Source organism: Amphiprion ocellaris, chromosome 6 (genome assembly GCF_022539595.1).
Source record: "Amphiprion ocellaris isolate individual 3 ecotype Okinawa chromosome 6, ASM2253959v1, whole genome shotgun sequence".
NCBI lineage: Eukaryota > Metazoa > Chordata > Actinopteri > Pomacentridae > Amphiprion > Amphiprion ocellaris.
The window spans coordinates 21,250,110-21,274,977 of NC_072771.1; the positions used below are offsets into that span (position 1 = coordinate 21,250,110).

Here is a 24,868-nt window from a genome sequence, read left to right on the forward strand (position 1 = left end):
CAGGCACCATGGAGCAAAAATCACCCAAGGATGACAGCACGGCCAAGGGACAAGAGTCTCTGTCGTACCAGCGGAGGATGTGGAAGAATTTCCAAGTGAAAACCAAGCCATGGCTCAGTCCGAAACTGGGGTCGGAGCGTCGCGGTGCCGGGGGCGCGGAGGGTACCAAAAAGGAATCGGGGTTGTGGATGTTTAAGAGGAAAAAGAAACAATTGGACCGGGTATTTTCGTCGTCTCAGCCGAACCTCTGCTCTACGCCGGCGCCTTTTGAAGGAGATAAGCCCCTTGGAGGCGACGCTGTCCCTGGCACCAGCAGCGACGGTCAGCCTCTGCTACAGAGCCTTGGAGCAGCTTCTGGCTCCACGGGGAGCAAACCGGAGCTGACGGGGCACGGTAGCCCCAAACTGCCCGTATCCCAGCTGATCATGTACCAGCAGAAGAGCTCCTCTCTCGGCTCGGCGTGCTTCGAGAAGCTGGTGGTGGACCCGGCCGCGGGGATAGGAGAGGAGGAGCAGCTGCGTAAAAACGCAAGTGATTCTGTGAGTAAAGAGTCGTGTAGTACTGCACGCATCTAGCAGGTCACCTATTACTACTAAGTAAGGTTACTGCAAAGGTTAAAATCCAGAAGGAAGCAGGCAGGACTTCATTGTTCTGGAAATTAAATAAAGGAGACAAGTTTCATGATGCCTCGTCGCCGTCTCTGCTCCTGTCATGTGATGCGCTCATTGATTTTCCAGTCCACTGATTTCTTTACTGTCTCCTGTAGCATGCGGGACTGTATTGGTCAGATGAGAACAAGCAGTGCCAGTGTCGACCTTTGTGTCATGTCACCATCATCCCATGGTACATATCCTGGCTGCTTATTTCAATTTAACAATCCCTGAATGAATTTCTGCACAGGTTACATGACCCGATTTCTTTAATAGTCTCCTATTGGTGGCTCACAATATTTTTTTCCAACATAAAGACTGTCCCTTAGCTTCACAGTCCATCTGTCACAGTGTCCTTGGCTGTGTGCAGACACTGCAACAGGCCCATGTATGCTCAGGGGTTCAGAATGCCTTTTCTTTTCATGAAAAGTGGCCAGATGGCAAACAGTCATCACCACAAGTCGCCACTGGTATCTGGAAGGTATATTCCCATAACACTTAACGTGCTGAGTCAGGGAGCCCCATGAGAAAAAGCATTAGAGGGACGTGTCAGCTAGTGTAGGCAAGTGGTGAAGGCTACTGACCAGAGTGATAATTAAAGTTTTTTAAAAAGAGGCTATAATATCATCTCTGGACTCATGCCCTTTTGCTTGCTTATGGCCTAGTTCACCACCTGCAGCAGGTTACTTCAGACAGGCTGTTCTGATGTTTAACAGTATGGGAATAACACTCAAGACATAGTGTGTGTGAAAGCACAAGTGCATTCTGTTTTGGTGGCAGCAGTTATTGCTATGAGCTTTTCATCTCAGCACTTCTGAAAGGTTCCAGACCTGCTTCTGAGCATCATCCAGATCGCCGTCAAAAAGTGATTTAAGCGTTTTGAGTACACTTCTGCCCCGCTGGAGCTGGCAAAAGATCTCTTACCCATTAATTCTCTATGGAAAGTGCAGTGTACTCAGCTGAAGAGGTAAAAGAAAGCAAGCACAGTGATTTCATTGAGATTGATCTTACAACTTCATCATAACACTGTACAGTTACATAATATGCAGAGACTTTGCTTTGCCAAATAAAGTTTTAGCATTCGGCCTCTAGTTACCTTCTGTCGTTGCTATGCTTACCCAAGCTTCTGCTGGTAAGTTGTTGGACTTTCTTTATGCCTGGAAAGAAGAGAGCAGTTGTAAACACTCAGTGAAGAATCATCTTCTCAAGTCATAATAGAGTGATGTTGTCATTTGTTGTTAGCTGGACTGCATATATGTACAATTACAGGTATACGATACACAGTGTAATCTCAATCTAATATTTAATGAGGTTAGGGGAAGAATAAATAAGAAGAGAGGGCATAACATAGGTGGTGAGAGGAAATAAAGGTGATGAAGATGGGTAAGACTGGGTTAAAGGTAATGAGAGATGATGGCGGGATGAGATGAGATGAGAGATGATGTGAGGAGTGCAAAGGAAGGATTAAGGTGAGTGGAGAAGTGAAAAGAGGGGATGAGAACGAATTAGATGAGATTAGACATTCTTTACCTAAGGGCAAAAAGAGTAAGTCAACAGCATCAGAGGGAAATGAGCTAGCTAACAATTTAATTTTTTGTGCATTTTGGTGCATGCACACTGATTTCATGTACAGAAATTGCAAGTGCATAGATGATGCACTTATGTGTCCTAAGCCATTGAGGATTACTACTTAAATCATGCGCTTTTATACATAAACCCAGCATTAGGTGAGTGCATGCAACTTCCCAATACTAAAATGAGACTATGTAAAGGTTCAAGCCATATCATGAATTAAATAAGAGGCTATTTCATAGTTTGCTCTGTAAAATGAGTGATGAAAGGGATTGATGCCAAGCTGTGGAAGTAATTTCATGATTGACTCAGCACAGGAAAAAAAAAAAGAACTTCTAAGTTTTGCTGCTTTCAATGCCGATTAGATTTTAGTTTGTGTGTTTTTCTATGTGTGCAAAGGCTACGATAAAACATGACAGGGGAAAGCAGCAGCTGAAATAGAAAATTATTAGAGCCATTTTCCAGATATTAAGTTTCAGTCCCATTTGCACACGCCATATTTCACATGTCAAAATGACTTATGAATCTGAAGATAGAGAATGAGCTCATTATATTCTGATTTTTTAGCCTGTTTTTCACCTTGAGAGAAGTTAGTATGAATACTATATTCATCACTATTCTGATGCTTTACTTGTAAATTTGTCGTTTTGTAAGATTTATCATGTCTTACTCTTTTGTTCCATCGCTAGACTAATAGGTTTAGGTGGATCTGGAGGTTTCAATCATTTTTTCATATGTGCAAGTTTGTACTGAAACCTAGTGGGCCATTATTGCCTCATTCAAATCTGGTGTCACTCCTGCTACCTTCACTGAATATACTATACACTACACACTGTATACAGCATTGATGGATCACATTGTTTCTCATGCTTGCATCACATTCTTGATTTGACCTTCTTCCTCTCCCGCATATAGATGCTCTTCATTTGTCCTTTACTGTTGTGGTTAGCTCTTTTAGCCTTCACTCTCAGGCATAGTAACCTTTCTGTCATTATCTGACTGACCTTCTGGATATGATGTACATAGTAATAACAAGTAAAGCACTCAGAGAGCACAGTACTGTGCCAAGGCTGCTCAGTCGTTGTGTCATTTCTGACGGATGAAATCTTGAAAAAATTTGTGGTAGAAATCACAGCACCATAGAATGTGGCCGTTAAATATAGATGTATCCACAAACAAAATTAACTTACGCTAAGCACAGGTATGTGTTATGCATGTGTACGTTATGTACAGATGCTGAACTGTGTGACCTAAATATGTAGCAGGTGGCGGGAATTGATAGGACTCGGAAACACCCCCACAATTTAATCAATTATTCCTTGTATCATTTCTGATGGATAAGTCCCGATAAGGCTGCAACTGTCGATTTGTAGTAGGATCGCAATCACGGGATCATCAGCAGGCAGCTAATGTACCCTTCACTTGTTGTCGTAGTTACAGTGACGCCATACCGCTATCTCGCAATGATACAAAAATCTGGAACAAATCCAGACTATAAGCCACATCACTGTCAAAATCTTATCAGTTGGTCCTTGTGTCATTTCTGACCTTCCCTGAAAATTTCATCCAAATCCGTTTGTCCGTTTTTGAGTAATGTTGCTAACAGACAGCCAAACAGACAAACCAGCGCAGATCCTCACATAACTCCGCCATGACTCCACCTCCTTGGCGGAGTAAAAACGACTGAGGTGGCTTTATTTTCATAGATACTTTACTCAGTACAGATTCTGAGTCCCTAAGACACAGGTAGTGTATCTGTAATAACCTGTAAACTCATGTTATTTTATAGGTGACAATGTTGAAATGACTGTTAAATAAAAGTCATTTAACAAAGACTTGTGTCTTGGCACTCTGATGTAACATGTTAGGTGTGTTGCAGTTTTTTTTTTTTTTTTTTTTTTTTACTCTTCTTCATTAATCTTAGTTTGGGATCCCTCTGGCTATTTTTCTTCCTTAAGGCTATTGCAGTTCAAATGTAAAACAAGATATTCAGTTTCATTCTGATTTAACCACTTCACTAGCTGCTGTACATTGAGTAAAATACTTTCTGTTATAACATTTTATGTACAGAGTCAGAAGCGAAATATTAAAAGGCCTAAGTAATACTACTACTACTACTACTACTACTACTACTACTACTACTACTACTACTACTACTACTACTACTACTACTAATAAGAACTCTATTTATGTAGCACCTTTTAAAAGAGAGATTACAAAGTGCTTTACAGACAGGGCAAAAAAGAAAGATACCCAGGAAGACCAATAAACAACAAAAGAACCAACAGAAGGAGAAAGTCGAAAAGTGTAGGAATAGAGTTAAACATGGTAAAAGTTTTTGTTTTTAAATGAATCTATACAAACAACACCAGACCAAAAATAAAATGCAACATCCAAGCAAGGGAAAGAAGAGGTGAAATAAAGAAAACAGAGGCTAGAATATTAACAATAAATCCACAAAATCTCATCTCTTCTAATGCACAACATGGATAAAAAAAGAGCCATATTAATTTCCTTTGTTATTTCATACAAGTGTGTCTTCAAAATGTGTATGAATTTATTTTATTCTTTAATATTAAAGGTATTTTTTATATAATCATAAACAATTATTGTTATTAGTCCTTTCTCACTTTATGAGCAAACCTTTTTTTGTATTTCGATATTAATTTTACACATGTGACACATATATAGTCACCATAGAATTTGATGGGAACTTTATATTTTAAGCTTTAATTGTAAATGTTTACAGTTCTGAACATATTTACAACAAAAACTATATTCACCTGCCACATATTTTGCAAGTCAGCATGGCTGCAGCTGCAGATCTGATTCAGGTTTTACATATACATGCATTACATTAGAGCAGTAGTGATAAGAAATGATTTTTATTCAAAAAGTCAGAAAGGAAAATGGAAAATTTATGATGATAAAAAGTAACTTACCTGAGGGATACTTGCAGTCCTGAATGACAAATTAAATTTATTGCAAACAAAAGAAAACAAAAACTCAGTTAGGTCCATGTTGTGCATCAAATGGACACATACTAATAAAAAAAAAACTGGAAACTAATTTTAATTAAGTGTTTGACATTTTGCAGTAATTTTAGCCATTCCATTATTTCTGATACAGTGGGTGCCAATGTTCCAGTTTAACTGGTGATCAGGTTAACTGGCGATAGTTTCCATCTCCAGATGTTTCGTCCGCAGATTCGTCACGATCAGACCTGGATTTACGTGAAATAAAGATACCAGATAAAGAAGACCTCGCCGAAAAACGCCGGCATCACTGCTTAATAAAGTCTATATCCATGTAAATATCATCTACAGACAGTAAAAAGAAACGTGCGGGCCGAAATAAAAAATACGTATTTTTCCAGTACGGTGAGAGGATTCGAACCCACGTAATCCAGCGATAAAATTACGAGATCACCGTTTTACTCATTGTGCTACCAATCAGCTCGACAAGCATTCTGCTTCATCCATATGGATCACTGCCACCCTGTCAGGTGTTTAACACCTGGTGATTGTTCAGGAAACACGTCCATGTCAACTGGGGATAATCACAACTTAACACAGGCTTCCTGGTTAAGAACGAGTCAGAAAACTATTTATTGTCTCACCAAGAAAACCCACAACATGAAAGCACGTCTGCTGCTGTGTTGTGTGTTACTTCCTTTAAAAAAAAAAAACAAAAAAAACAAAAAAAAACATATATATATATATATATATATATATATATATATATATATATATATATATATATATATAGTCAGCGGTTAAAGTGCTCTGAAATGACGGTTAGGACGTGGATGACTGAACGAGTTTTTATTGTTTTCTGAGTGACTAGTTTAAACAACGTCTCAGTTTGTTCCGATGTATTTTAGCAAATCAAGCTGACGTTTTGCTGCGTGTTGTTCTGATGGGAGGCTGCTGAGGGTCTGAATGTTTCTGAGAACAAACCCGAGTTAAACCTGAAGTTCTGCTCTGGATCTGTTCCACTGAACACACAAACTAACACACAACACAGCAGTGGACGTGCTTTCATGTTGTGGGTTTTCTTGGTGAGACAATAAATAGTTTTCTGACTCGTTCTTAACCAGGAAGCCTGTGTTAAGTTGTGATTATCCCCAGTTGACATGGACGTGTTTCCTGAACGATCACCAGGTGTTAAACACCTGGCAGGATGGCAGTGATCTATGTAGATGAAGCAGAATGCTTGTTGACCTGATTGGTAGCACAATGCGTAAAACGGTGGTCTCGTAATTTTATCGCTGGATTACGTGGGTTCGAATCTTCTCACCGTACTGGAAAAATACGTGTTTTTTATTTCGGCCCGCACATTTCTTTTTACTGTCTGTAGATGATATTTACATGGATATAGACTTTATTAAGCAGTGATGCCGGCGTTTTTCGGCGAGGTCTTCTTTATCTGGTATCTTTATTTCATGTAAATCCAGGTCTGATCGTGACGAATCTGCGGACGAAACATCTGGAGACGGAAACTATCGCCAGTTAACCTGATCACCAGTTAAAGTGGAACACGGGCATGAGCAGCCCCAGCCGTCGCTGCATACAAACATGGCCTGATTAACAGCCCCTCTTCTGCCTCATTTTCATCAAATTCATCAACGAACCGTATTTCACACATCGAAGGTCCTGTTGTCCACCTGCCCACGTCCCCCGGGAAATACTCTGGAAGTGCTGTAATAAATAAACCCGCAATGGTTCAACGTAGGTGAGTCAAGCTTTCGTGTTATATTCACTAATAGCATCTGTGACAGTGTGATTTTACAAGTAAGCAAGAACATTTACTCAAGTACACTACTGCACTTAAGGCTACTTTTGTGATACTTGTACTGTACTGGAGTGCAAGTATCTTAAACTCTACCCAAGAGCAGTACAAGTAACCAAAGTACTGCACTTGAGTACAATTTTGTGATATTGCACTTGGCTTAAGTATTTCCACTTTAAGCTACTTTATACTTCCTCTCCACTACATTTTAGAGGATGATGCTGTACCTTCTTCTCCACTGCATTTGTCTGACAGCTTCAGTTGCTTTTATAGTGAACACAGTAATATAACAAGCTTTTAAGATACAACACACTGTTAAATATTAACCCAGTGGTTTCCAACCTTTTTGGCCTCTGGTGTCTCACAAAAAGCAGTGTATAGTTTCAGATATGAATAAGGTGTTGACAGCTCCACCAAGTAGGGATTCTTCCCTCTGAACTTCTCACATGGTTTTTTAATCAGTAAATTGAAATGGCCCGATATCTCAAATAAATCCGAAGGTTAGAATAAGAGTTCAAAAACAGATTTGTGTATCAGAGCTTAGTCTTTGGGTTTTTCCTCTCAAAATAATCATCTGAGGAGCCCTTAGAGTTGGACCTGGAGTTCATGGTTACAAAACTGCATGTAGTAACAAATCTAAATACTTCTTCCAACTTTGGCTTTCACAATTATTTGCACTTTTGACTTCATCAGTCTGATTTCTTACGTTTTGTCATTTCAAGTGTTGCTGTCCGTAGTGTTGCACTGCACATGTATTAAGGAGTCTTCTTAAAGTAGGATTAATCCTGATGTCTTAAGCTCTGGTCACCTTTTATAATCACCTTCTGTCATTTTAGTTGTATTTTTGTCTCCATGTTAACAACATAAGTTAACAATGTCACAACTTTGTTCCTGAGTATTTATACTACTTTTCATTACATACTTTTAAAATGCAAGATATGAAGGAGACCAATGTAGTCAAAGTAAAACAACGTACCTGAGAGAACAAATCTCAGTCTTTATATCCTGTACTGTTACTCTGAGAGTCAGTATTCAGCACCTAGTTCTCAGTCATGCTTTCTACCTCTTTCCTTCTTTTTTTCTTCTGCTCGGCTCATATGGAGTACTTTAAAATATTTAACACTTACCAACCAGGGAAGTAGGTTTTTGTGTCACAGAGACTATCCACTCTAAGCCTAATGCTAAATATATCCAATGTAAAAGATGTGTGGGGGGTATTTCCATTCATCTGATGTCACAGAAAACGTGAATTGTAATGTTTGAACTGAATACACCTGTTTTTGGTTAGCATGGCCTGGATGAATGTGTCCATGTCCTCCCACAGTCCAAAAACATGCTAAGGTTAATTGGTGATTCGAAAGTGTCCGTAGGTGTGAATGTGAGAGTGCTTGCTTGTCTCATATGTAGCCCTGTGATAGACTGGTGACCTGTTCAGGGTCTGCCCTTCCTTCACCCAAGTCAGGTGAGATAGACTCCAGCCCCCCGCTACCGAAATGAGGATTAAGCAGTGTATAGATAATGGATGGCTCGATCTTGAAAACTAATCTTGTTGCACATCAGATACTGTAACTTATTACTTTTTGTTGTCATTTGCTAATGCAGCGACTGTGAAATGAGCTATGTTTGGATGTCCTGCGGGAATTATTGTCTTTCTTGTAGCTGTTTTTGAGCGGTGTTTTGTGGACAGCACCATGGGTACGTGGAAACAGCCTGTGGCCTCAATCTGGGCATGTTCTGATGGCAGCTTAAATCGGGATTCATTACAGCCCGGAGGACCCTCGGTTGTAACAGGCACTGACACTTGATTGATGCTCACCCTGAAGATGTCTGGGCATCTCAAAATAAGAAAAAAATAAAGCATTTCCACATTGACGAAAGTATGACTGACGGCACCTGGAGATGTTGATGGGTTTTAGCTCTCCACTTTGTGATTGATTGTCTCGTGGTGCTGGGAGTGTGCCAGTTTGTCTGCCATGAAAATCAGTGAATGACCTGTGGTAGCGAACTCGATTGGTTTCCTTACATGCATCTGAGAGCGACAAATTAGGATTTCATGTTAGTGAAAGCCTGGGGCGTTCTGGCTAAGTTGCGTTTTCTGGAGGCCTGGAAACTTAGGCTTATTCCTAATGATCCCTTTGCTTCGGTTTTTTCTGTTTACGTTAAGGCTGTCAGAAGTTTCAGCTCGATGATTAAAACTTGACTATGACCTATTGGATGACTGTGCTATGAAGTAGTGAACTAACGGCATGGTGTCTCCTTGATTTTGTCTTATAGTAAGTAATAAAAGAAAAATAAATGACACTAAGTTTTTTAAATTTTAAGTCATTTATCATTTTTTGTGCCTTGGGACGTTTCATATTTGTATGCATGTATGTTGTTCTTGTAAGTATCCTTATCTTTTGTCATGTGTTCAAAATACTGGAAGAACTTCAACATTATCAAGAACTGATGATGTGAATCTAGAAGTTAGAGGTAGAGGAGAAGTTCAACTAGGTTCAGTTCAGCCAAGTTGTTCAAAGCACCTTGTCTGAAGTGTTTCTGTAGCCAGGTCACAAGGTGCTTTTGTCACTTCGTGCCCACAGTGATCAAAAAAAAATTAGGTGCCTTTCTTCCTTCGATCAGTCTTCCACCATGTCCTTGAGGGATAACCTTACCTGCATTGTTTCCTGACCTATCTCACATCTCTCGTCCTCTGATCCTAGTGCTAGTCTCTCTGATGACAGCAGTCTTTCCTTACAAAGAGCTTTCTAAGGACAATTTCAAAATATATCTTTGCCCATCAGAAGAACAGTCTGTGTGCTGCAAGATGGGAACTCTGCATTGTGACATTGTGTTGCCCTCCAGCGTTGTTGTCTGCAGTCTCAACCAGTCCCATCACACAGTCTCACACAGACACTTAAACACATGCACATACATCTTAAGGTATATACAGGCGTGCACACCCGTACACAGACTAGTATGAGCCCAGCGCACTATTTGAAGCAAGGTTAAGCATGACACTGCTAAATGAATTGAGTGCTGTTGTGCCTTTGTGAATGGTGGCATTACATAGAAAGAGAAAAGATGATTGCTGTGACTGTATCACTCTCAAAATAAACTCCCACTTTGCTCTCTTAATACAGTAACACTGTGACTGAGCATGCACACTGTATAGCAGCAGAGGCCAAAAGCGGTGGCAGACATGATTGCCTGGCAGAGTAATGAAAGAGCAGGTAGAGATGGGTCAGACTTTAAATCAATAGATGAAGCCAGGGAATTAGCTTTGTAACTCTTAATGCTATCCTCCCACACAGATTAATCATCGCTGAGCCGACTCAGACTAAAACAGAGGCTCAGATCAGGAAAGGGATGCGCAGGAAGGGAGCGTGGTCAAATTACGGATGGCATACCACTGTATGTGATATTTACTGAATGTCAGGAAAGGTTTTGCTGTTATTGAGTGAAAAAATGAGGTGACCTACAGCATATTTTTCATGTTTAGGAGCCCAAACAAAGCCTCTGTGTCTGCTACCTATTATTTCTTTCTACAACCTCTGTGACTCAGTTGAAATTTGCAAGCAGTTGAGTTCTGGCTGCTTTTATAAGTGGGTTGAATACACAAGATTAAAGCAAGGACAGACCCAGGCACAGACACAGACAGATAGACGACAGTGATATGGTACAGGTGGGCTGCGGTCATTCTTTCCGGACCAAACAACACATGGCGACTAAAAGCTGTGGTATTTTTTCCCCTGCCTCTCATGCTAATCAAATATAGATCATTTGCAACTCAATGTGGATCCCACTTCCTCAGTGGTGAGTAGATATTGAATATTTGCAAATTAGCTTCTCTGTAGCGTAGATTAAGCTGTCCCAGTAGTCACCATTGAGTCATAAGTGTTCCTGCAGCCCATTAAGATCAATACGGGATCTGGGCTGGGAGCTGGATGCACTGAATATTAAGAGGACATGTACATGTCATCTCAGAGCTCATTGTGTTCCCACTGTGTGGTGTGTCCCTGTACCTTATTAAGAAGTCCACATTGTCAATTATGAATGTAGCCCACTGCTCCTAAAACCACTAAAGAATTTCAAATGAGCCGATTTACTTACTGTTGCTCCGACATCTGACAATGCTCCCTGTTCAGTATTGTTTCTACAATTTCGATAATTATTGTATGTATTCCCTAAAGCGGAGATTATATCGACACGTATGATGTCACCTTTTATTCTGTTTTTAGAGAACAAAATGACAAAATTCATATTTAGTAAAACACTGTAAGGAGTCTGATTTAATTTTTTCCTAAATTGTTGTTATTTATTTAGGCTTTACAGTAACAACATGGAATAAGAACAGTGGAATTCTACCATGTCAGAATCTTCCATTTGATCCTGTACTAAGTAGATCTGCCACTTTTGAACTCAGGGGAACGTCTTTAGGCGTCCATTGGGTTTCCTGGGAGAGAATTGGTAATACTGGGGGAAATACTTGCAAGGGGAAATTATTTATTTAAACATCCACCTCACCTCATTCAGCCAGTATTTGGTACATTTGGTAGCAGAAGAGATTTAACCTAAGCGGCTATAGGACTGATGTAGATTTGAACTTGTCTCTCAGTTTTTACTGCAGTTTTATTACCTGTGAAAATTTCGTTATCAGTACTGTACCATTACAAATGAGCACCTCATGATTTGTTTGTACCATTTTCAGTTTTCTTCCAGTATGAACATGCATTTGTTTATGTGTAAGCTGTCTAGTGTCAAACTCAGTAACAGTTTCTTTGTATTTGGTTGAAGTGTTTTTGTTTGTTTGTTGAATGATTGGAAAATGGACAGGACTTCCTGCATCGTATTTTTCTTTCCCTTTATAGTTTTTTTTCTCTGTCTAATTATGCGATATGGTAATCTATGTGTCAGAGGTTCATCAATAAACTGGGTATTTAAGGTTACATGTGTGTCCACTCATACCTTTAGCTACTGAAAAGCTTCACCCTTCTCTAAGTTTGTTTCTCCGAAAGCATTTGGTTTACTTCTATCAGCAGACTGTGATATATATATATATATATATATATATATATATATATATATATATATATATATATATATATATATATAAATTCACTACTACATTGGTGGTTTGTGTTGGAGTCAGATTCCACAGCAGAGTTCAGTTTGCTAAAGGCAAATGTAAAAATCTTTCTCATGCTTCTAGACTGCAGCTGTAGCTGAGGGAATTCGTGTAACAATTTTGTAGAATAAACTTCAATGAAAAGCATTTACATTAAAGCACTTGAGTAAAACATTATGCAACTTACAATGAGTAATACAGTAGCTTCAGGGTAGATTCCCTTATCGCCATGACATCATGCAGCTAGTATAGAGTACAAAGGACGTTCCCTTTTAATGCAACAAAATATTGCAGTGCTACTAGAGGAAAATTCTGATAGAAGGAAATTTCAGATAAGAGCACAGGAAAATATAGTAGAACAGAAGAGAAGAATATCACTATTATTGTGATAAATCTTGAGAAATGGTAGACACCAACCTTATCCTGTTGCTCTATTATTACATAGTAAGTAAGACAGTGTGGTAAATTCAGTGTCCTCACAAAGGTTACAGGAGATTTGGGTGAATGCAGCTCAGCTTGTTGGCTTGCTATCCCAACATTGATGCAGACAGACAGCCTGCAACATGACGGCTGCTGTCCTGAAACATTGGTGTGGAAGGATGCTCTTCATCATGGCTGAGCAAAGCTAGATGCATTTTTCACACGAGGGCATGCTTTGTTTATTTAAAGCGTCCCACAGGTCAGATGTTAATAATGATGTTGATGATGATAAAAATGGCAGTGGTGACAGAAGATGAAAGCCTGCTGATCTGTACAGTGTTTCATGCACACTTTCAGTGGTGCCATTGTATCTTTGTAAGCATGATGTGTAAGAGATCAGTATCATGCTTATATATATGTATATTTTTAAATTTCTGGTGCTGAAAGTATTTACACATGCAGTTTTAGGTTTTATTTAGGGAATTCTGGAGTGTAGGTCTATGTTTATCTTACACATAAACCTGTTTTCCTTTGTACATCACAGGGCTTTGAATTAACGCTCCCATTATATTTCTTTTTACTCACAATGATGATGCTGTACTTTTGTTACACTTGGCAAAGCTTTTTTTTTTTTTAAAAGAACCTTAATTTTGCTTGAATTTAAGTTGTTAGATAATTACTCGTCCAAGGAATGGCGGAGTTATGTGACGATCGGCGTACGTTTGTCTGTGAATCTGTCTGTGTGAAACATTACTCAAAAACGGACTAACGGATTTGGATGACATTTTCAGGGAAAGTCAAAAATGACACAAGGACCACCTCATTAAATTTTCACAGTGATGCGGCTTATAGTCTGGATCCACGGCTTTGTTAAGGATTTTCCATTACTAGGCATAGCTGCCGGCACAGCGTCGCTGTAACCATGACGTGAACACTGTTTCAGTTACCTGCTGACGATCATGATGCGATCCTACTACAAATTCCTTGTATGATTTACCAGTTGGAAATCATACAAGGAACAAGTGATTAAACTGTGGGGTGTTTCTGAGTCCCATCAATTCCTGCCACCTGCTACATATTTAGGTCACGCAATGTAGCAAACCCCTGCCAGACAATGGTGAAGGTCCTGATGTTTCACAAAGCCTTTATTTACGTTCAGCCGTCAGCCTTATTTTGAACAAATTCACCTTTCTGCCTTCCACTCTTTTCTTCAGGAAACACCGTTAGAGTTTGTCCCCATTGCAGCTAGGTGCTTATAAGTTTATACACATCCTTTGGCAGACAGCAACAGGGTGGAACCGTTTTCTTTCATCTTTATGTGAATTTTCGGACTTTTCGGCAGCGTCTCCGTCATGTCAAGAAACCGCTTCTTAGATAAACACTTCCTGTGCTGCTGGAATGGTTACAAAACTGAGCAGCCTTGGCGGAGTACTGCACTCTCTAAGTGCTTTTCTTGTTGTCAAGTTGCATTTAATCTTTGCTCAAAATTGCATTTCAGATCATGAAGGCTTATGATCAGTTTAAAAAGGTTGTTTCAGCAGGTCTCCCTGTGAAGCTGGTATCCCTCTGGTGGTATGCTTTTATTCAGTGCTCGGACTGCATAATTTCGACACATGATCAGCAAGGAGTAATCCACAACAGAGAAAACAAAAGGCCGCAAAAATAGACAGAAACATGTCTCTGATGTTTGTGTGCTGCTCTTCCTGGATGCTGTCTCCATATGTGCACTGGGGATCAGCTGAGGGTCAGTTGAGCCCATTAGTAGAGAAACTGAGAGCGCCAAATCAGAGTGTGTCTTACTTCAGAGAGAGAAGTGATGGGGTAATATCACTGACTGGCACTACTTATCTTCCTTCTGCACTTTGCTGGAGCTTAGAAGGGACTTAGTGCCACCTACTGGTATAAAGCTGATGTACATCTCTGGAGGGAAGGGAGGAAACTGGCAATGTATGATAAGTGAGGCTTTTGGCTGACTGGATGCATGTGATGCTTAGCGACCCATTATATTAAACCATGACCACTGTTCACACTCTGCACTCATTTTTGCACTCTGCACTCTCTTACTGAGATTAAAAGGCAATTGTACATTAACTACTATTAAATTTCACTCTCTAAAAGACACTCACCTATTATTTATTTATTGATTCATTCATTTTTCTTTGGCTCCTCACTCACGTTTGCCATGATATACACTATAGAGACATGGGAAGGAAAGTTTTGGGTTTGTTAACAATGTCTAACATGCTGTGCCATGGTAATAAAATTTTCATTGTAAAATGCCTCTTGAATGAAAGGGAAAAAAGTTGGAATCATACATACATGAATCATAGTATCTTTTCGTAGGTGATATTAAGTGATTCTAATAAGTGTGAAAATTCACATTAAAGTGTTTCCATCAGTTCCACTGCACACAGTTGTCTCACTAAAGATTGTTAAATGATATTTTCTTGTTAAAAGAGTAAGATTTACATATTTGTGTTGTCGACTGACTCAACCTAAAAGTCAGAAATCTTAAATAGCATTCTTTGTATGCTTCAGCACTAGGAGTCTAACTCAGTGATTGACATTTTGAAACTGGGATGCTTTCAGATGGGTTTGTGATTAGATTTTTTTGACTGGTAGATGAAAGTCTACGTAGACGTCTGGAAACATTTGATCTGCATGTCTGCCATACATTTTTAGCAAGAGAACTGTACTGTGTGAATTATAGACTCTGTCTCACAACTGAAGATTTTCTTTTGAATAAGACAAGAACGTAGAGTATCAACTGTTTATGAGAAAGGAGCAGGATATGAATAGGAGCTGAATTTTTTTTTTACAGCCGACCCAACACAGATGCACCCTGTAGTGCTGCTGACACATTGCAGTTCTGCAGATGAATCTGTGAAAGCTGTATTTATTATTATGATTACTCAACTTCTTCGGTGTTTTATAAAAGATGGCAAAAAGACAAATGAAAAATGCTTTAGTGAGCTGTGTATTCAGTCCTCATCTTCAAATCTCTCCCACCTACAAAGGATTTGAGGATTAATTAAGTCATAGAGATATGTTTTCACTTTCAAGTTGTCCATTGTTTTCATGTTTTGCTGAATTTTCCTCTCTGACACGGGAGGTGCTGCCTCTCCCTGTTTTTGAGGATTCTCTTGGTCAACTAGTTTTATGTTGTTACGGTTTTCTCTAAATCCCTGCTTGTCCATCCATTCCTTCCATTGTCTCTCCATCACCAAAGCCTCTTCCTTTTTTGTTCCTCTTTTGACTTCCTTGGTTGAGCTGGGGTTTGCATGAAAGGGATTTCTTGTGTTTTCCTCCTTGTCTGATTCCTTCATCGACTGGCTCTTGTCACAGACAGGGGCAACATCTAGTAAAAGGGTTTGGTTTTTCTTTTTCCTGCTTTTAGCTGCTTGTGAACTGGTGTGAGCATCATTGGAGTTCTCATTGGATTTATTATCACTGATGTAACCATCACTAAAGTGACTGTCACTATAAGCATCTAACAAATTATTTAGTCACTGTGACGTTACCGTTAGTCTCACAGTGTGATTCAGGAAAATTAAAGCCTAATATCTTTAGGCCCAGAGATTTTTCTTTATCTTTTTTGTCCTCATCAGCGTTCTCCTTGTATTCTTCCTCCATTTTGCTTAGCCAAATGTATGCCATTTCCCACCTTATGTCCAGCTTGTAAAATAGGGATCTCGCTCTTGCTTGTTCCATCACTAGCTCTTTCAAGTTCTGAAGCTCAGCTTTCATCTCCTCTCTCAGCTCATGAGAAGCAATTCTAAATGCAGCTCTGTGATTTTCACCTGTTTATGCACCATGTTGTTGATCCATATCAAACAGAACCTCCTGTCATTTACTGCCGTCTGTCTGCTCCTGATCAATAATAAAGACAAAATATAAAAACATTCAACTTTATATACATTCCACCAATAATTACTAGTATTTCATGCAGGATTTGTAATAAAATAAGAATAAAAAGGCAGACAGGAAAGCGTCACAAAACAAAAGTATGTGTCAGGACCGTACCTGATAGCAGGGAAACTGAAGCGTCTCTTTGTCTTAGACTTTGCCATCATTAGCTCTTCTTGCTCCAAGTTCTGTGTGGGAAACAAACACTATAAGGTCTTCCTTTTCTTTATGCAATAGTCACTGCAAAATATCACAACTGATCCCAACACAGGTGGAACAGCTGTTGTTTTTTTTTTCTAAGTAGATACATCTATTTTACATTACAACTGCAAGTTTTGAGCAAAGGTTATTTGTGCGACCAAAGTTAAAAAAAATAAGCAGACACTGCATTAATAAATAATGTGTATATATATATACATATTACATAAGAACAATAAATAACAATTTCATCATGTGTAGCAAAGTGCAGCTTTATTTTCTGTTCTTGAAAATTAGAGCACATATTAAAAGATCTTGGCCTCTTGATTTTAATAACCTCTTCCTGTTTAGATGATGACTAGAAATGTAAACCACAAATTCAGACACCCACAAACTGTGTTTTAATGAGACAGTAAAGTGTGATCGATGTTGAAATAGATTAGTTATATAAACATTTTGTTGTCAAGTGGCTGTACTAGCATTTTTGAAGGCCAGGGTGTTATTTTTCATCGACTAAATTGTTGAATGATAATATTAAACTAATCTTTTCTTTGAAAATGTTGAAGAAAATGGAGTTACCTCAGGCAATAAGCATTTTAAATTTCTTTTTTGTTCTTGGTTTTGTTCCAACGCTGACTGTGTTTTGTGTTAAAATTCACAGAGCTTGGCAACCTCTTCTCCTGAACTGTAATGCCCTGCAACTTTCTAGTGCATAATAATAATGAATATTTCTTAAACAAACAATCTATAAGTAACAACCATTCTTTACTTTCAATATTTTGTGGCTCCTTTATCATATGGGGATTTCTTTTCTCATGTAGAGCAGTGTTATGTCATCACACTTGGAGCTGTATTGGACAGCCAAAAAATAAAAATAAATAAATAAGACTCAGTGGTTTTGTCAGTCTTACACTGTCTTCACTTAGCTCTTGTATGAATTAGAATCATACAAATTGTGTTTCTGTATGAATATCAACAAAAATATGTAACTCTGATGTTTTCATTAGGGCAGGCTACTAGGGGTTGACTGATTTTTTTTTTTTCAGAGGTGATATGGATTATTTGTAATCGAGGGGATTTATAACCAGTACTTGGAACCAATATAGATTTGCAGTAAAAATTTTAATGTAGAGTAATACCAACTCTGACATACAGTGTTGAAATGCCTTTGTTTCTGTTTTATTTATGTGTAATTTAATAGTAGCTTTGCAAGATTGATCCCTCAGCTTTAATAGGCCAAAAGTAATAATGTTCAACCCATCCGAGAGTGCTGAGGATGTGACATTGCCATAGAAAACAAAGTCACTAATGATAGAGAGAGGCAGTTGCATTAGAGTTAAAGTAATGCTTTTTAAAATGATTTCATTTCATCAGGTATTGGTAAAAGAATACAGATAATTTGAAAACTAATTTTGTAATGATAAATATTGCTAAAAATGAGCCAGGCAGATGATTGGTCGACCCTACAAGCCACTTCTTGTCTTTATATAGTGAGGAATACCTGTAATGCTTGGTCCTCTGTCTCTGCTTCCCTGATCCTGTTACAAATTGTGACTGGGTGTGTAAATCGGGCTTGTTTCCATTTCCCACTAGAGACCAGCTTACCCACTCAGTGTTTGCCTCAGTTCTGTGCTGGAATCTCCAGCTCCAACAGGTGGCTGCTATTTCGAAGTCATGATTATGACCACAGGCCATAGTGACTATAAAAAGGCTTGTTATGGCACAGCATTACTTTACATTTCATTTCATTCTTTAGTGCCTGTCACTTTTATTCAATCTCTGCATGCTTGATTTTTTTTTCCTGTCGCTTGTCTGCATGTCTTTTCTCCAGATCCTTATGTGTATCTATTTATTTATTTTTATTTTTTCTTTTTTAAACTCTTCATTTCAAGGACAAATAGCAGAGATGTTTATAGTCTAAGTGTTGATGACTTGTAAAATTCTGACAGAGAAGTGTGAGGAAGGTTGTATTCCTGTTCATCCTGGCTAGCTGTTAAATCATCTGTCTTAAATTAGTGTCATGCACCCTCACTGGTGATCTCTAAAGCTGTGAGCTTAGACAAGATTCTCTTTCCCATTGGTGTGCACATCTGCTGTTGACACATTGGCTGAGATGCAGGACACGATGGGACAAGTGTTGACACAAACACACTTGCCCACATGTTAGTAGAGGCACATGCAGATTGCTTATTCACCCTCAGTCCTTCATCGTTCACTTCTGTGTGTGCTGTGCTGCTGTGAGAGGCGTCGGATTTTTCACGCTTTCTTTCGTCCATGAGCTCTACCGAATCACGGGTGAGTTTCATATCACAGTGCTGTAGCTGTGATGTATTATACAGCCAGTTAAATAATTACTTATATTGTGCTTTTCTAGAATTTCCTTTTTACTGTTTTTTTGTGGCAAGTGTATGCTGTAAATAGATATTAAATCAGAATTAGAATCAGAAGAAACGTATTAATCCGTACAGGAAAACTGTTTTATAACAGTTGCTCAGGGCTAGAATTAAATAATAATAATAATAATAATAATAATAATAATAATAATAATAATAATAATAATAATAATAATAATAAAAATAATAATAATAATAATAATAATAATAATAATAATAATAATAAAAATTAAATTCTATTCAACTAAAATAAATTAAAACTCAGCAGAAAGATGAAATATCAAACTGAATGGCCTCAGGAAGGGTTAGAGTCTCCTGTTATGTTCAGTGGAGCATTGAGTCATTATTAGTTTCTTGCTGAATGTGTTCCTCTGGCTCACTAGAACACTGTGTAGAGGCTGAGAGGCGTTGTCCATGATGGAGAGTAGTTCTGACAACATCTTCCACTGTGCTACAGCATGTAGATTGTCCTTAGTAATAGTATTAACTTCGTAATTAGACTAATAACGTATTGACTTGAATAATATTTACAACTAACAATTTGACATTTAGTCACATGCACTCATTCCGTTAACACATTTGACAGAAAATGCTTCCAAATTACACACCTGTAGATCTGTACATGTAATACTTTTTAGTAATCAGCATTACCTTGAATGCCCTCTCCAAAGCTAATGTTTTTATACCAAGATTGCATATTTGGAAATTTTTCCATTAAAATAACCCCCTCCTGCTTTCAGATTGCTTAGATGGAAATCCCTATTGCTTCCTTTATATTGACTTAATCGATGAACTTCCCACCTGTCCCTCCACAACTCCCTGAAAAGTAAAGCACACTAACTTACCTATGACTCTTCTCAAACACAGTAAACTGACTGTACATCACACAAGAGCAAATTGGATATGTTTTAAACTAGAAACCAATTCTGAAGAAGAATAATGATACAGAAAGCCTCCACTCCACTATTTGACAGGACTAATTCATTAGGTTTGTTATATGTAAAACCCTGGCTGTCTTCTAATTTTTAGAAAAACACCATACGGATACGTTAACAAGCTAAAAAAGCTTGATTTTTCACCGGAGGGGGCCTTTAATAACATGACAGCAATGCATAACAATAAATAAAGCACATCCTTGTCCAGCTTGGCTTATTTCTTTTTGTGTAAAGTCATCCACTGTTTCATATCAGAAATACATCAAAATGGTTGGAGGTTGGCCTTCAAGAGGTCATGCAAGTGGAACTGTTTGCGTATTTATTTAACAGATAATACTGTTTATTGTGTAGAGATACTGCTACAGTAGCTGCTGTCTTCTGTCAAGTGGATTTGCAAACATCTATCAATGCCAGACATACAAGGACAGACAGTGAATGAAATGGGACCATTTCCTGTCTGTAGAGACAGACAGAAGCAGAAAGTTTTAGTTTTATATTATAGCTTAACAGTAGCACTGAAGTGTCAGTGACCATGTGGAAACAGGAAATGTTACTTTTCATCAGCCATCTGTTCATCTCCGCTTTTCTTTTTATATCCTTTAATATTAAAATCTATCCTGCTGCTCATGGTTATTTTCAAACCAATATATTAACCAGAATACAGTCTTAATTCTAGTAGAAACTGTACCTACTTGTCTAGCTAAATATGAAAGTTTAATTTCACTCATACACCAGAGTTGTTTGCGAAGAACCTACTGACCCCCCTGATTACTTGACAGTCCTGTACTGTAACCTCATTGCAGAGACTGATGTGAAATGTCTTTTAGATGAAATGAGACAGAACAGAATGTCCTATCTGTAATACAATAGACTGCAAGGACAGTTTTCATAATAGAGCCCATGTTTATCCTTTTTCTTTTTTTTTTTAAATTATTGAAGAATCCTTGACGATGAGTTTTGAGGGACCAGTGAGCTCTTGGTAGTTATACAGTCATAGAACCATGTGGCGTTATGAGTGTGCATGTGGGTGCTGTTATAATGAAAGAGGATGAATCACCGGGTGAAACTTGTAAGGTTTGCTACTACAGTCACTCAGGTCTGGAGTGTGGGCTTCTTTCCAGGTCTGGAGTGTGGGCTGTTGTGATGACGCACTGTGTGGGGGAACAATCTCGGGTTGTTCAAGGAAAAGCCTGTCCTCTCCTGAAACTTTTATAGTAGCTGTTGCGATGAGTCCTGCATTTTTGGGTATATATTTATTTGATTATGCTTATTTTAGTTGTTGTTGCAAATGTGTAGGCTTGAGCTGTATCATTTTAGTAAAAATACATTTAGAAATCCCAAAAGCTGGAATCTTTAATACTGTAAAAAAAACCAAAAAAACAGCTGTGTTCACCAGATTAGAAAGAAGACAAGCCTGTTTGGGAATATTTTAGACTCAGACCGGATGATACAAGGCAAACATGGATGAAGCTGTGCGACTATTTGTTTTTACAGTGTCTGAAGCAATCACAGCGGGGAACACAGTCAACCCACAACCTGCGACCAAGGCCTGCCACAGTTGTCTTCTTGGTGAAAAAAAATACTGATTAGATCCACTAGACCTTTTCAACTAAAACTCTTACAAAACCCTGAACTGGACATGAAAGATTTACGCCGATAAGAATGTGTTTGTTCTGTTTTTTCCTGTGTTATATCATTTACATTTATTGCAGTTTATAAAAAAATCTATCAAGAAAATGAAAAACTCTAAATCTCAAAGATACTTGCTTTAGTAATTGCTATTTGTTTATGCTTTTTTCTTACAAACATCCACATTTGTACAGCAAGTGACTACAAGTAATATTATTTGTTATTTTTTCTTCGCACGAGAATCAATTTAGTCAGTATAGAAACACAAGTCCCCTGGATATTTTACCCATATCGCAGCGTTATGGTTCTTCACATAAATATTTGAACTTTTTTCTGAATAATCATATTGCAGAATTCCAGTGTAGTACACAGTGCTGTTGAACCTGAACAACCCCAAACTTTCTGATTCAATGTTTCTTTGAGACTCATATTTGATTTTTCTTGTTGTGAGTTTATGTACACAGTCTTGTATTTTGCTTTCAGTCTGTGAACCAGAATTCTTTCTGGTCTTTTTGGTGAATCCTATATGCAGAAGTTGAAATGGACCTGTACTTGTACAACCTACATGTGAAAGCGCTTACCCAATTTACCTGTCTCTACATATTGCATTATGACCAAATTATCGTTGCTCTCTCCACCATCCAATATAGTTTAATCTGTCTTAATTTAGAAAGTAAACCATTATCTCTATACCAGCATATTAGTATTGCTTGTGAACATTGTTTTGATTTGACAGATAACAATCAACATATTTTCCATAAACATGAATCCCTGTCCCCCTTCCCTTCCCATCTCAGCATCCTTCAAACACCCTTTGTTAGAGAACCCACCCCTGGATCTCCAAAAAACTGCTCAATCAGGTTTATTTCTAGGTTTTGCCTGTATTGTTGCTCTGTTCATGACCCAAGGAGCTTTACTCTTTACTTGCACTGCTGCAATTTCCAAAGTGGAAGATTTTGCTTTATTAATTCCGACAGAAGACAGCCCACATAACACTATATTATGAAAATATATCAGCCATTTCCTGGTAGAGATCATGAGGTGGCAGCCATCTTTGAACTAACAGATTTTTGGCAGCTGTAAAACATACCCGCAGTAACTTGCGCTGTCCATCACTCAGCCCTCACTGTGAATCATCGCTGAGGAGCCGGAAAATTGGAGTGCATTTTATGGTCTTGTCAATCAGCTCAGATACTGAAACTTAAGACACCCGGTGACAAAAGTCTTGAACAGAGGGACACTCCTACATCATCTGTTAATAGCTTCCCTGTCCCTGGCACCATTTGGGCTATGTGCTTGTTATGAACTCTGTGACATAACTTAAAATGGATAAATTGGTTCTTTAATACATTAGAAGCGCAAAAGCTGTTTTTCCACACCGTTTCCCAAGATATTTATCTTCATCCTTTAGTTCAAAGGACGTTTTCTACACACAGGGCCTTCTGTTGTCCAGAGAGTTTGGAATATATTGCTGACACAAATCTCCTTGTGTGATGAGAGTTCATTTTGCCCATTAAATGGTAAGTGGGGAATTAAGCCCTCAATAGCACACCACATGATTTAACTGCTGACCTTACTTAAAAAAAAAAACTACCATTCAAGCCTTAAAGTATTTGAAGACATATTTTTCATCTGCATTTTCCATACATAAGGAGGATGTAAGAGTTCTTACTATACTCTTCACATGGGCTATTTTTAGTTTGTGCACGGCTCTTTGTTTGCTGCTTATCGATAGCAGTTACTCATAATGTGTAGGTCAGTGTCAGTTTATTTGTTCACAAAAGAAAGATGCCTGTTGGAGGTAAACAGAAAATGTTTCTCCTTTTGTCTATCGGGGATTCTTTTTTCTTGTGAAACTGTTACCATTTGATGTCTTGAAGATATATTAAAAAAATATATATCAAAAGGTAAAGAAAGCTAATCTTTTTTTTCAGTGATTTAGTGTGGTTGTGGCTTTATGTTTGCAGTGAAGGGGTTGTGAGGCAGCTCTGCGTCGTGTTTAAGGAAAGCGTGCCAGTAATAGACCAGTAACCCTTATAGTGGATAGATGGATAGTGAAGATAAGGAAAAAGCATTTGAACTTCTGTCCTTGTTGAATATTGCAGTTTTGGCTGTATAGAGTGTACAAATCTTAACTGGATGAGCTGAGTTCATGTGCAAAGCTCAGTCACGATGCATCTACAGTAACTTCATAGATATTAACCTAACAGAGTGTGAATCACAATCCAGCAAGTAAAAAGAATTAATTGAGACACAGTTTGACTTCATGTTCCCTAATGGACGACTTGATTTAAATTTTAAGTCCCACTTTTTTGTATGATATTTTGGCATAATGAATTCTGTCTTCTAGGAGTCACAACCACACACAAGACAGCTGCTTATGCGATTTAAAAATCTGAATTAGAGTTGTTTTAATGAGGTCACGACCTCTGTTGCGTGCACCTTAGCTCCAGTTACAGTGACCTGTAACAAACAGGAAAGATGCAGTTTCAACTTCAGGTTCACCTTCATCACCCAAAGACTCTCTGCATAAACAGAGTTAAACATAAACAGTCAAACAAGCGTTTGCTCTTCCACACATACACACACACACACTGAGGCACGATAGCATAGAGGAAAAAACATCACAACAAAGCGTGCCCACTGAAATTGGAAAGGGAGTTCACATGCTTTGCCAAAGAGTTCTCATACCAGGTAATTCCAAGCCTCTTTATTGCTCCATCTCCTTCAGCCTCTAAGGTCAAGGCTTTGTTAGTGGTTGTGTATGTGATGGTGTAGTACTGCATGCAACAGTGCTATCCAAGACCAGTGGATGCAGTTAATAGAAATCTATAAGATATAGACAGACCCAGAGGAAAAGACAAAGACAGACATTGAAATATATAAACCGTATAGCTGCTAGCTTCAATATCTGTTTCTGTCTGATAGGTTTATTGGCTAAATCAGACTATTTAAAAATATAGAATAACATGGAGCCTATTAAACATTGAAGATACACTGATGCTGAAAAAATGTCCAAGTAAATCACGTGAAAAACAACAAGATGCGTGTTACAAGAAGTAACCTGACTGGGTAGAGAAAAAGTTTTATTCTAATAAGATGTGGATTTTGCCAAAGTGGAAGTTCTAACAAGATTTTTTTATTGTGTATGCACAACACATTTGACAAGAAGAACAAGCTGTCCTCTACAAATGGTCCTGGACTGCAAATTCATCCCCTATTCCAACAGATTTCTGATCTTATCATGAATCAGTCTGAGATTATGTG

The 24,868-nt window shown here is 38.3% G+C and overlaps 1 protein-coding gene across 5 annotated transcripts in view; it reads left to right on the plus strand.

Annotated features, from left to right (window-relative positions):
* The first annotated feature begins 8 nt into the window (after positions 1-8).
* Positions 9-24,868, plus strand: part of mctp1a (multiple C2 domains, transmembrane 1a) — a 150,775-nt gene continuing 125,915 nt past the window's right edge. For 4 of the 5 annotated variants that reach the window (XM_023273717.3, XM_023273719.3, XM_023273718.3 and 1 more), the window contains exon 1: positions 9-539. In XM_023273717.3, the coding sequence (XP_023129485.1) occupies positions 9-539 (531 nt within the window). Of the gene's footprint in view, positions 540-18,793; positions 18,940-24,868 lie in introns of those variants that run through there. The other variant, XM_035949709.2, reaches the window with a different exon arrangement.